This window comes from Bos indicus, chromosome 5, assembly GCF_029378745.1.
Source record: "Bos indicus isolate NIAB-ARS_2022 breed Sahiwal x Tharparkar chromosome 5, NIAB-ARS_B.indTharparkar_mat_pri_1.0, whole genome shotgun sequence".
In the NCBI taxonomy this organism is placed as follows: Eukaryota; Metazoa; Chordata; class Mammalia; order Artiodactyla; family Bovidae; genus Bos; species Bos indicus.
In genome coordinates this window covers 116,460,331-116,473,691 of record NC_091764.1, presented here as the reverse complement: position 1 = coordinate 116,473,691, position 13,361 = coordinate 116,460,331, and the positions used below count along the sequence as shown (strand labels likewise).

General features: G+C 53.2%; 1 protein-coding gene across 1 annotated transcript in view; it reads right to left on the bottom strand.

The window, feature by feature from the left end:
• FBLN1 (fibulin 1) overlaps window positions 1-13,361 on the bottom strand; it is an 80,249-nt gene that overhangs the window by 13,785 nt on the left and 53,103 nt on the right. The window contains exons 15-16 of the mRNA XM_019961961.2: window positions 7,682-7,824; window positions 5,526-5,657 (exon numbers count right to left, since the gene is read on the bottom strand). Of these exons, the coding sequence (XP_019817520.2) occupies window positions 5,526-5,657; window positions 7,682-7,824 (275 nt within the window). The remainder of the gene's footprint in view (window positions 1-5,525; window positions 5,658-7,681; window positions 7,825-13,361) is intronic.

Genomic DNA, 13,361 nt, shown 5'->3' with positions numbered 1-13,361 from the left:
TGTTTCTAGGCGGAATTTCTGAATCTCATCCGTAATGTGTACTGATCCTGGGCCAAGCTTTCCGAATCAGGCTCCCGGACGGGTCAGCCGCGTGTGTTTAACCCCTTACGAGGTAAAGATTCCAAAGAGGCCATCTTAACCCTGCAGGCTGGAATGCCCGAGAGTGACTTGAAGGCAGACGGCTGGGCAGGCAAGCTCTTTGCTTTGCATGAGGCTTCCCCTGGCCAGGGGCTGAGGTACAGCTGTCTTTACTCACAAGCTCTTGTCCTGGGGCTGCTGTGTACAGCTGACTAAGCTGTGCACTGCACGTAGAAGAGGCTGTGAATGGTACCCCCCAGGGTTGTAAAGTGCAGAAAATAGTCAATGTACACTGCAGCCTTGCCACATTATTACTTGTCTCTCTCGCTGAGACATTAACAGAGACAAAACCTGCTGCTGAAAAATAAACTGTAGGAACTCAGATGGCAGGATGCTAGGGAAGCCAGGAGGCAACTTCTTGGGAGCAGGATTTGTGGCTTGGGTGTAAACTTGTTCCCCAGCACCCAGCACAGGGTTAGGCATGGAGTAGGAATCCAGGAGGTTCCTGTTGAATAAACAATTCAAGGATGACAGAACTCAGGAGGCATGGCCTCCACCATTCTGCTTCCAGCCTGACTCATCAGCCCCGGCCACGAGGGGTGCCTATGACACAGCTCCCAGGTAACTGGAGCCACTTTGGGGTGAGCAGTCCCAGGAGCATCCCATGTGACCCCACGGCTGTTCTCCTGTCCTTTCAGGGGGCTCCGAGACTTCACCAGCTCTCTAGCCCCAAACGGCCTCCTCACAGTGGCTCATTTATCCTCTAACAACCTACCCAGCTATGTTACAATACATATAACTCCTTCTGGTGTTTATACCCTGGCAAGGCAAGCATTACTATGGCAATCTCACTGAGAAGAAAACCGAGGCTCTGAGAGGTTGTGAGACCTGCCGGAGGTCACACAGCTAGAAACCGACAACCAAGCAAGAACCATGCTGGGACATCTGACCCCAAGCTCAGTGCTCCAACTGTGGAAGCAGAGGCTCCAGGGTGTTTTGCCCTAAAAGGGCCACCCCAGCCATTGATATTTTTCCAAAGTGAAATACAGTAAGAGTCCTTGTATGCTCACAAAGAAAACTTAGAATGCTCTTTCAAAATGTAAAAGCTTCTGGTTCACTTGAGGACAGGGAGTGAGGATATTGTTATCAGGGTGGTGACATATGGGCCAAATTTAGAGGCTTTGGCACAGACAACGTGGGCTGTGGGAAAAGGTTTGGGTTCCACGAATACTGACTGCACCTACTATATGCCACGTGGTGCTAGGAGCTTCCTTATCATTTCGTCAAATGACAAGAATGGTGTCCGCAATTAGGGAATATCCGTCCTCAACCTAACCCATGTCCATGCGTATGTGCTCAGTCACTCAGTCGTGTCCCACTCTTTTGTGACCCCATGGCCTGCAGCCCACCAGACTCCTCTGTCCGTGGGATTCTCCAGGCAAGAATCCTGGAGTGGGTTGCTATTTCCTCCTCCAGGGGGATCTTCCCGACCCAGGAATCAAACCCACGTCTTCTGCATCTCCTGCATTAGCAGGCGGATTCTTTACCACTGGGAAGCCTTACAAGGTGAGCTGGACCATCTCCATTCATTCAGACTTTATTGGGAGCATGACTGGTTGCCATGGTACCCAGGCAGGAGCTGAAGATAGGAGCACCTCTGTTTCTCAGGGGACCCAGGGGCGGATGAGGAGCCCAGGGAACAACCCAGAACAGACTGGACGTCCAGCACACCTGCTTGCCAACTGACACTGATGCTCTTCGTTTTTTTTTCCTATAGAAACGGTGATGCCCACCAAGGATCGAGAGGGCCATTCACGAAATCGACCACTGGGTCTAAAAAGTAGCTTGAGCTGAGTGCTGTCTGGTTCCTATTGGCTTTGGGGAGGTTCTAGTAGAAATTTTGGCAAAGCACACCCTCTATATAGACAGATGTTTTTTCCTCCCTCTCCTTAGAAAAACAGTTTAAAAGGAGTAGTGAGCAAGGAGGGGTCAGGGAGGGCTGAGGCTCAGATACCACCAACCACCCAGGGGCCTGGGGAGTCCCGGGGGAGGGTCCCCCGTTGCTGGCTGCTGACGGTACACAGACTGCACCCACCTCACCACGGCCCTGCGTTACTCATCTCCAGGAACTATTACCTGAAAGACCCCTCCTGGAGCAGCCCCTGATCACAGCCAGTGCTCTGCTGGGCGGAGAGCGAAGCCGGGGCTGGATAAGGAAGGCTTTGTAGTGGCCCGAGAATACCTCAGGCATTAATAGAGCATTTTTTGCACAGGTCGAAAATGCATTCTTCATTTTTCATTGACAGCTGGTGAAAGAGGAATGTAACAGGGCGGCTGCACCCGGCTTTACAGAGAGAGCAGCTCAGCCCTGCTCAGAGCCACCTTTATCCCTGCGGAGAGCTGGTTTTTAAAGGACGCATTAGGGGAAGGTCTGGCCCTTTCAGGTTCTTAATCAGCTTGGAGTGCTTTCTCCTTCTTCTGCTATCTGGGGGAGCAACGACATTCATGTCTCATGGTCTTGGCGGCTTGTGCACTGGTTAATTTTCTGGGACACAAACTCTTGGTAATTCTGCCCAAGTCAACACCCACCGTCTGAGAGCTCCAGCTCCGGGTGTCTGGGGAAGACTGGGCTCTAGGCCTGCCCCACCTCCAGCAGCAGGAGTGCCTAGGACAAACCACACCTGCCTTCTCTGGCCATCGGTCCCTCCTCTGTTGACGGGAGACGCCCAACATGCCGCAGTGTGTGGCGGTGACGAAGAACTCGCTTCCAGCACTGAGTGTCAGCTGCTCCTTCACGTGCATCACAACCCAGCTCAGACCTCACCTCTTTCAGAAAGCCTTCCTGACCCAGTGCCCAATGTCCACTCAGGGTGAAGCCTAGAGCAGGCAGGGGTTCAGCCTATGAGTAGGTGCCGCCCCTTCCCAGGTGCTGAAAGCAGCAGGGGGCTGCCCAGGGGGGTGTCAATGGGCCCAGGAGCCCCCCATGGGAGGCCTGAGTGGCCCACAAAACACTTTCTTCCTCTGCACAGACTTAGAGGGTTTCTAAGACATTGCTTGAAACAAGAATGCACAGCTGAAAACACGCCTGCAAACGGGGCCCTGCAGTTTTCGTAGCTCAGTCTCAAGGCGGTCATTTCCTTAGCTCCCTCCTCTGCCTGATGGAGACAATCACGGCCCCAGAGGCGTCTGCAAAGACCGAGACGGGATGCGGGGGTGAGTGTGCCCAGTGACGGCTGGCTCCCATGCCGCTCAGACTGGGCTGGAGTCCAGTGGCAGAACAAGCCATCACAGGTGGACAGGCCCATGCCCAGGCCTGGCGTGTGCCAGGGTGGCTACCCTCAGAGTCCAGATGCTCCAGGGGGCACAGGAATTCTTTGGGGCAGGAGAGGCGCTGGAGGGAGCGGCGGATAAAGAAGTCCAGGCAGGATGCTCCGAGGAGAGAAACAAGGCAGCGCCCGCAGGTGTCGAGACGGGAGCCCAGCACAGCCTGGGTCGCACCCCAGGGAGACCCCCGTCCCCGCTGGCCTTCACTCTCCACGTGGGAGAGCTCACTGGCAAACCCCAGGAGCCCAACCAGACAAGACGTCCGGCAAACGGACTGAGAAGCTGAAGACACCCAGCCCACCCAGGAGGCCGGACTGCAGCAGGACGACTTCCCCAAGGCCAGCCTGGGCCCTCCCCCCAGCACTGAATCCGAAGACCAGGGCCCGCGGGACCAAACGCGGCAGGAGAGGATGCTGTGATTCCATGGTGGAACCCGTGGTCGCCTCTCACACCAGGGTCTGTCCCCTCCTCGCCCACCCCCGCCCTGGCCCGAGTCACCCTGGGAAGACCGGCCAGCTCCCCCTCGCTGCTCGGGAGTCCCCCTCCAAGAAGGAGTTGGAAGGGGTGGCCTCCGGGAGCCTCCAGGCTCCGAGGTGCCAGGATTTTCTGTCCCAGTGGATGGGAACCCAAGAAACACAGGCTCCCAGGTTGGTTCTGTTTGGAGTATCAAGGCGGCTAGAAAAACGTGCTGTGAGCACTGGCTCTGGGCCCAGCTGCGCCCAGCCCCTGGCTCAGGTCACTCCAGGAAGGGTTTAGCTGGGAACCGAAGACACGAGCACTGTCTGAGTCCCCAGCGAGGCCTCGCAGCTGCTCGTCACTGTCTCTCCACCACTACGTTCCCATGACCTGTTTCTGCCTCCCCACTGCCATCCGGTGGAATGCAAAGCCCTCAGGGGCAGGGGCTGTGTGGGTACTGACCCATCTCTGTATGCACAGCGCCAGGCCCGGGGCCAGTACAGAGAGGGAAGAGCCCAGAAACCCAAAGAATGAACGAGTGCGTCGGAAAGATCTGACTCCATCTCCAGCGGTCTAAGAGCTGAGAAGTGCCCCCAGGGCGGCCGCGCTGCAGCCACGCCTGCCGGCCCAGCGTCAAGCACAAAGGCGGTCCCAGGCAGGCTGCTGTGTGCAGGTGCCCGCGAGCTGTTCACCAACCCCCATGCCAGGGGGTTGGGGGGCAGCGGGGGGCACACAAACCCTCGACCCCGCTTCCTCCTGCCTGCCCCCATCCCCAGGCATCTGAAGGTCCTGTAACGCATCGCTCCACCTAACAGTGGGGGAAACTGAGGCCCAGGGCGGGCAGTGACTCAGGGGCAAGCAGCAAGTTTTATGGCTGCACGCCCTCCCCTTCGAATCCCAGCGAGGACTCCTGTACTATTAATTGTAATTAACTAATTATTCTTGCTGCCAGCTAGTGGAGGAGGAGGCCGGGGGCGGGGGGGCCCCCAGATGACTCAGTCATGTTTACAACATGCAAACCCATTTAAGAGCTTGTAAAGTCGCTATAAATGGCTCTTTGGCAACAGAGGAGTTAACGATCCTGTCTCCAGCTGCAGCTCCACAACCATCAGTCAGGACTGCGGCCTCAGGGATGGGGTTCTGAGAACCAACAGTGCCACCTACAGACCACGTTCCATAACGCTCCGCCCAGGCCAACAAAATCCAGGACCTAGGAGACCTGGAGGGGCTTCCCAGGAGGCTCAGTGGTAAAGAATCTGCCTGCAACGCAGGAGAGGAGGAGTCGATCCCTGGCTCGGGAAGATCCCCTGGCGAAGGAAAGGGCAACCCACTCCAGTATTTTTGCCTGGAGAATCCCATGGTCAGAGGAGCCAGGCGGGCCACAGTCCACGGGGTCGCAAATGAGTCACACCCGACTTAGCAGCTAAACAGCAAACAACAGCCGCAGGTGGGGAGACTGAGGCTCCCGGGATCACCCGAGAGCAGGTGGCTCCGCCCTGCTGGACGCTTTTCGCACCGTGAGTGACAGGTGCAGGTTTCCAGCTGGGCCCTGAAGGACCAGGGCACCCGGGCGGGAGCCGGGCTGGTCTGCGACAGGCCTCGGCTGAGCCACGACGGGCTGGAGGACCAGGGGCATCTGGCTGAACCTGCTGTCTCCGGCCACTCACCCACAGTCATGCCGTCCATGTAGCGCTTGATGATGTCGAAAGAGTCACGGAGGTTCCCATCCGTTATGTCGAAGATGATGTCCGCGTGGTTGGCAGGATACGCAGGCGTGATGGCCCGGAGGAAGATGATCTCTGCCAGAGAGAAGCGAGGCATGGAGAGGGCGCAGCGCTGGCCCCGCGACCCCGGAGAGGCCTGACCCAGGGCCGTGAGAACCCAACACGAGGGCCCCATGCATGGAGAAGGTGCAGGGGCCCCGAGGGACCCCAGGGCACAGCCTGTGCCCCCTTTGCACCAACAGGGAAGCCAAGGCCTGGCGAGACTTTGGATCCTCCCGGAAGTCATGGAGCGCATTAGCTGGTGAGGCCAGCGCTAGGAAGTAACTGGTGATTGCTCAGGAGTCTCCCTGAAGCTGGGAAGATGGGGAAGAGGGGCGGATGAAGGATGTGGGAGAGAGGTCGAGATGGTCCCTGCCCCACCATGATGGGGGTCGGGCAAGCCCCTCCTCGGGCCGGGCCCCAAGCGGGTGGGTGGCTGCGTCCATCTCCCAGGCCACCTGATGTGAAATCAGCAGACCCTGATGTGAAATCAGGGCTGGGAGCACAAGGGCCCGATTTACGCCATCTGGGGGGTGGTGGGGAGTCCTCTCTGAGCCTCCGTCTCCCCACCATAAAGTGAAGCAGGCGCCCGCCGCTGCCCACTAAGGGTCCTCTCCACGTGAACAGTCAGGCTCCAGGTTTCCTGGCCCAAGACGCCAACAGGTAGCTCTAACCACGCCCAGCTCCCCGTAGCACCAAACTGTGGGTCAGCACCAGCCGGAGGGCCACGGCACGGGGGAAAGGGATTTGGGAAGGATCTGCGTGGTTTGGTGGAACCCGTCATGGTGCACGGGGCAAACCGCAGTCAGTGATGTTCTCTGAGCCAAGTCCGGGCCGCCCTGCAAAGGTTCTGCGCCTCCCTTTTCTAGAGGGATGAGGAGGTGGGGGGCTCAGCTCTCCTGCCGGTGAGCCCGTCCCTGGGCGCCTCTCCTGCCCTCCCACCCCCACGGCCAGGCTCAGTGTTCTGGTACGCACACCCAAGTCACTCCCCGGACCCTGAGGCCATGTATAGACACGAGGCAACCTGTCCAACCTTCCTGAGACGGACGGAAGGCTCTTGTTCACCACGGCGTCCCACAGCCTGACACCCAGGAGGCTCAGTTGGCTGAATTAATTCTCGTGGGGAGCTCTTCCGAAAGCCACAGGGGAAGGATGAAGACTCCACAGAGGAAGGGGGTGTCTGGAGACCACGCCAGCCCTGGCACGTGGGCCGCACACCCCAAAGGAAGGCACACAGGGCAGCTTCCTGCCCACAGCCTTCTGCCAGGCACGGGGAGCCCGCTGCCCTGGCCCCACGTGTGGACAGGGGCTGCGACTGCAGGTCGACACTGCAGTGGGAGCTGCCTGTGGCGGGCACGCTGACGCCTTTACCAAAGGGTTTCCTGGAGTCGGTCTAGCCACACCAACCCACCTGCCCCTTGGTCTCCAGGATGCAGCTTCTGTGTGCAAAAAGCATCAGTCACGACCCTCTACTGGCTCCCAGAACCTTGGAGTTGAAGCCCCAACTCCAAGTGCAGGCTCCCATCTACCTTTGCAGCGCATCTCTTGCCAAGCCTTCACCACTCCAGCCAGAAAAACTTGGCTTCCTTCCTCAAAGACCCACACTCCCCACTCACCTCCAGATTTTCCGGAGGTATTCTGATTTGGCCCTCTCTCCCACTCCCCACTTTCCTACATTAACGTCCTACTGGCCCCTCAGGACCCAGAGTAGGGTCACTGCCTCCTGGAAGCCCTCCCTGATAACCCCACACCTGGCAAAGAATCAACACTTAATAGCTATTCGCTGAACGACTGTTATCCCCCAAATGAGATCCACACCCCCTCCACTGAACTGAGGGCGGGGAACAGGCAGGAACCGGGTTGCCTTGTAGTCTGGGGACGTGGAGGAGATGCAGAAGCAGGGAGGGGTCGGCATTCCAAGCCCCAAACCCACATCTCGCCAAGGAGCTGCTCCTGCAGGTCAAGCTATCAACCTCAGCAAGGGGGCAGGGATGGTACCCCAGACGCTGGCCTCCGCCAGGACCCCCGCAACGGCTCCAGACTTGGGAGCGGCCACTCACCTTCGGGGCGGGTGAACTCGCGGAAGGTGGGGAGTGAGACGACGGTGTGGGAGATGGTGTGCACCGGGTCCAGCACGCAGGCGACATCGTTGGGGCGGCAGGACTTGATGCAGCGGACAGTATCTGTCTTCTCTTGGCGGAGCCTGAGGGGAGCCACAGCACAAGAGGGGGTGGGAAAGGTGGCACCCGGACACCCACAGAGACAGAGCCCAGGGTCCAGGAGAGAAGCAGGTGGCCGGGCAGCAGCACCCGCCCCAGGCTGGCTCCGTCGTTGAGAGACCCGCACCAGCCTCCCAGCCCGGCTGCTCCGAGGGGATGCTTCCGAGTCCTTCTACAAACCGGACCGGGAGTCGAACCCCTGAGACACACCCCAGTTTCCATCTGCCCCGGCTGGGATAAACAAAGCTTTGCTATTTACCAGCTACACAAACTGAGCTTCAGTTTCTGCAACTGCAAATCACATTCATTCATCCACTTGCTCAACAAGTGTGTTTGGAGTGTCTGCTGGGTGCCACACACCAGGGACACCAAAAGCAAGCAAGGGAGACAAGGTCCGGCCTTCCTGGGACCCCGGGTCGGGGTGGCGGGCTGTCACAGGTAAAGCCCCCAGCTCGGCGCCCCACACAAAGCAGTCAAATCTCCAGTGTCACGTACGTGATGGACGGGGAGGTGGGGCCCGAGTTTGCTACAGGTCCAGGCATACTTTTAAAAACCTCTTAATCATAAGATAAAACACAATGCGAGAGCTACACAAAACAAGGTTACAGCTTAACGAGTATTATCAGGCAAACCGCTTTCCAATCGGCACCCAGGTCAAGAAAGAGAACTTCAACCTGGCACTTGAGGCCCCTTCGTGGGCCCAGATCTGTCTTAACCCTCTCATGCACCCCCAAAGTAACCCCTGTCCTGTCTCTGCCAGCAATCGCTACCTGGGTTCCTTTACATCTGTACCACACATGTGCATCTCGAGAAAATCACTTAAATTTGCCCATTAAAATAATTTTGCTGTATCTTTCATTTATTTATTTTTTTGCTGTGCCACGTGGCACGCAAGATCTTAGTTCCCTGACCAGGGATCGAACACATGCCCCTGCATTTGGAGCACAGAGTCTTAACCACTGGACCACCATGAAGTCCTTGTTGTATCTTTATGTATTTTTTTTAAATGAGACATATTGTTTTGGAGACAGTTCTTTATTCTCTTTTGGCTGCGTTGGGTCTTCTTTGCTGTGCACAGGCTTTCTCTAGTTCTGGCGAGTGGGGGTTACTCTCCAGTTGCGGTCATTTCTTTTGCTGTGGAGCATGGGCTCTAGAGCGCGTGCGCTCAGTAGCTGTGGTGCATGGGCTTCGTTGCCCTGAGGCACGTGGAATCTTCCTGGACCAGGGATCGAACCTGTGTTGCCTGCATTGGCAGGCAGATTCTTAACCACTGGACAACCAGGGAAGTCCTCTCCTGAGCCCTTTGGACTCAGCCCCAGGAATCTCTGATGGCTCTCTTGCTATCTGGCTTAACAAGGTGTTCCAGCCTCATCTTACACTTTTACTGTCCCAGGTATTTCCAAGAAGTGTTGGGTTTGTTTTTTGTTTTTTAGTGGAAAATGATATTTCAAGACCATAATCTGGATACCAAGAATGCTCAGTGCTACTGAGTTGGTCATTGTTTCTAGGCCTCTTCAGTGGAAATTTTTAAAGATCATATACAGTATGAGTTTATACTGATATCTACAAACAAAATAAGCACATAGTTTTTTACTTAACGTCTCCTATATACCAAAGGAATCTCCTTTTTTTCCATATCAAAATTCTGGCTCTTAAGAACACAGGATATGGTAGAATATCCCATAATTATTTATTTTTGTTTATCCCATATTTTGATCCAGTAGTCTCAGAATAACAAAACTAGAATCAGTACCACTAACATAATTACATAATTACTTAAAGTAATACTTTGGGGGCTAAGTTCTCCTAATTCTACCTACAACTTTAATAGATGTGCTGGATGTACATAGTCTGAGCCTACAGTGATTCATACCATACTCTTTTCTTATAACACTCACTTAACTGTAGTTCTGTGAGTAATTATGTTTAATGCTCTCAGGCTGACAATTTCGCATGGTGCTAATGGTGTGTGCCCTTTGTACATAAAGGCACAAAGGCTTCCCTGGTAGCTCAGATGGTAAAGAGTCTGCCTGCAATCTCAGAGGCCTGGGTTCGATTCCTGGGTCAGGAAGATCCCCTGGAGAAGGAAATGGCTACCCATTCCAGTATTCTTGTCTGGAAAATCCCATGGATGGAGGAGCCTGGTTACAGTCCATGGGCTCACAAAGAGTTGTACAAGACTGAAGGACTTTCACTTTTGTACATAAAAGTCTGTTTTGTTGGGTATAAAATCCTTGACTTACATTTTCTTGAGCATTCTAAGTATGAATTTTCTTCTGGCGTAAGTGTTGTTATGGATAAATTTGATGATAACACAGTTTTTTCCCTTATAAGTCTCTTGCTGTTTTTACCCAAAGGCACAGGTATTTTTGTTTTCTCTTTCTATCTTGGTGTTGGTTGCTCTGAGTCAATATGTTCAAATATATTGGGTGTTCTTTCAATATGGAATTTAAAATCTTTTCCCTAAAACATCTGTAAAGCCTCTTGAATTATCGATTTTAGTGATTATTGCCACCCTCCTTTGTTTCGCATTAATTCTTCAGAGATTCCTATTGCCTGTATGCTGGGTCTTCTTCGTCTTCAACATCTGTCACTTTCTCCTCAAGTCTTTCCATGTTATTTGTTTTTCAATTTATGAGATCTTTTTTTTCAGCTTTTCCTTAAGTATTTATTTCTGAAAGTGCTTTTTGCTTTAATTTAAAATAATTTCTTGAGTCTCATCACTTCATTTCTCAGTTTTTCCTAATTCTGGCTGACATATTTCCTTCAGTTTTGGTTATATTTTCAGTCCTTTTGGTTTGTTTGATTAGGTTACAGCTTTGATCTAGTCTGTAAGCATATCTTCCTGGAGTACTTTCATTCTCCAGAGGAATGTCATTCTGTTGTTTATTCTCTTTTTTCCTACAATAGCTTTATATGAGATTTAACCTGGATCCTTTTTGGCTAACCATCTCTATGTGAAGCCAGCATCACATAAGCAGTGGTCCACACTTTTCCTGATTTCACAGGGCCGCTTCATCTGTTGTTTTTGGCAGCCTGCTCTCTGACAGGCCTCTACACTTACCTGGAGCTTCATTTTCCACAATAGTCTTTTTCCTACTCAATTTTCTATTTCATTTCCAGCAGTTTCTTCATAGTATTAGTTCCTGACTTTTCAAAGAAGCCTTCATGACCGTTTTAAAAGTTTAATGGGGCTTCCCTGGTGGTCCAGTGGTTAAGAATCTTCCTTGTAAAAACTAGGAATAAAACTACCATACGACCCAACAATCCCAATACTGGGCATATATCCTGAGGAAACCATAATTGAAAAAGACATATGTATCCTGATGTTCATCGCAGCACTATTTACAACAGCTAGAACATGGAAGCAACCTAGATGCCCATCAACAGATTGAAGGATAAAGAAGCTGTGGTACGTATATACAATGGCGCATCACTCAGCCATAAGAAGGAATGCATCTGAGTCAGTCCTAGTGAGGTGAATGAATCTAGAGCCTACTATACAGAGTGAAGTAAGTCAGAAAGAGAAAAACAAACACTGCGTATTAACACAGACATGGAATCTAGAAAGATGGTACTGATGGATCTGTCTGCAGGGCAGCAACGGAGACGCAGAGAACAGACCTGTGCACACGGTGGGGAAGGAGAGGGTGGGATGAACTGAGAGAGGAGCACTGAGATATATACACTATCATATGTAAAACAGACAGCCAGTGGGAATTCGCTGTATGATGCAAGGAGCTCAAACTCGGTACTCTGTGACAACAGAGGAGTGGGATGGGGTGGGAGGGAGGCTCACGGAGGGGACATACGTATACCTATGGCTGATTCATGTTGATGTATGGCAGGAGCCAACACAATATTGTAAAGCAATTATCCTCCAATAAGAAAAAAAAAGAATCCATTTTACAGTGCAAGGGACTCAGGTCTGGGAAACTAAGATCCCACACGCCGAGGGGCTTCTAATACTGCACACCGCAGCAGAAGATCCTGCATCAAACGAATACCCTGCATGTCACAACCAAGACCTCATGGAGCCTAAAGAAATATTAAAAAAAAAAAAAAACAAAGAAACTTCCCTGGTAGCTCAGCTGGTAAAGAATCCGCCTGCAATTCAGGAGATCCCGGTTTGATTCCTGGGTTGGGAAGATCCCCTGGAGAAGGGAGAGACTACTCACTCCAATGTTCTTGGGCTTCCCTGATGGCTCAGCTGGTAAAGAATCTGCCTGCTATGTGGGAGACCTGGGTTCTATTCCTGGGTTGGGAAGATCCCCTGGAAGAGGGCATGGCAACCCACTCCAGTGTTCACGCCTGGAGAATCCCATGGACAGAGGAGGCTGGCTGGCTACAGTCCATGGGGTCGCCAAGAGTCGGACACGACTGAGCGAGTAAGCAGAGCACAGCCTGTTCCACCCCTTCTTCAGTCCTTGCACACACTCGCCACTGCAGTGAGCAAAGTGGCTCCCAGCCTCAGCCACTGTTCTCAGACTGCCTTTGCGCTGCTGCCTTTGCACAGGACACTGCTGACTGCTTGGGTTCTTTCACTGCTTCCTCCTGCACGGATGCCAACACTATGTGGGTGGATTTCATTTGAACTGTATGTGGGGGTTGCCTTTGTTTAGTTAAAAATGTTTCCCATGGAGGAAAAACTTTATCTGGTCGTTGTGGTTTTGCTTAGGATCCAGAGAACTTCCAAAACTATGCTGCAACGTCCTCGCAGACGTCTGTGCTGGACAGTCGGCACACGTCACTTCCTGGACTCCTCACAGCTCTTCCCTCTTCGCCACACGGTCTCCTTCCTCAGCCAGGAAAACACTCTGTCTTTCACTTGAGAATTTTAGAACTGGGCTGGTATGAGGGCTTTCTGAGAGCAGGCTAGAGTAACAAGCTGATGGGCACTGAGCGATCCCAGCAATCCGGCCCCCTTCAGCATGGGGCTGGGTGTCTGAGAACAGACTCCGGAGCCAGGCTGCCTGGGTCGGAATCCCGCCCCACCTTATATCAGCGCTGGGACTTCGGGCACGTTACTCAACCTCTCTCTCCCTCCATGTCTTCATTGTGAAATAAGGATCATAACAGCACTTTCCTCAAAGGCTCCATGCTGCTGCTGCTAAGTCGCTTCAGTCATGTCCAACTCTGTGCAACCCCAGAGATGGCAGCCCACCAGGCTCCCCCGTCCCTGGGATTCTCCAGGCAAGAACACTGGAGTGGGTTGCCATTTCCTTCTCCAATGCATGAAAGTGAAAAGTGAAAGTGAAGTCACTCAGTCGTTCAACTCTTAGAGACCCCATGGACTGCAGCCCACCAGGCTCCTCCGTCCATGGGATTTTCCAGGCAAGAGTACTGGCGTGGGGTGCCATTGCCTTCTCCCAAGGCTCCATGAGGGTTAGTTAATTGCTTGGCCCACAGAAGGCACTGCCTAGGTGTTAGCTGTGATAGTTGTTAACTATTTTATCATTATATGATCATCATAATTATCATCCTTCACCTTTGGGCTTCCTGGTGGCTCAGTTGGTAAAGA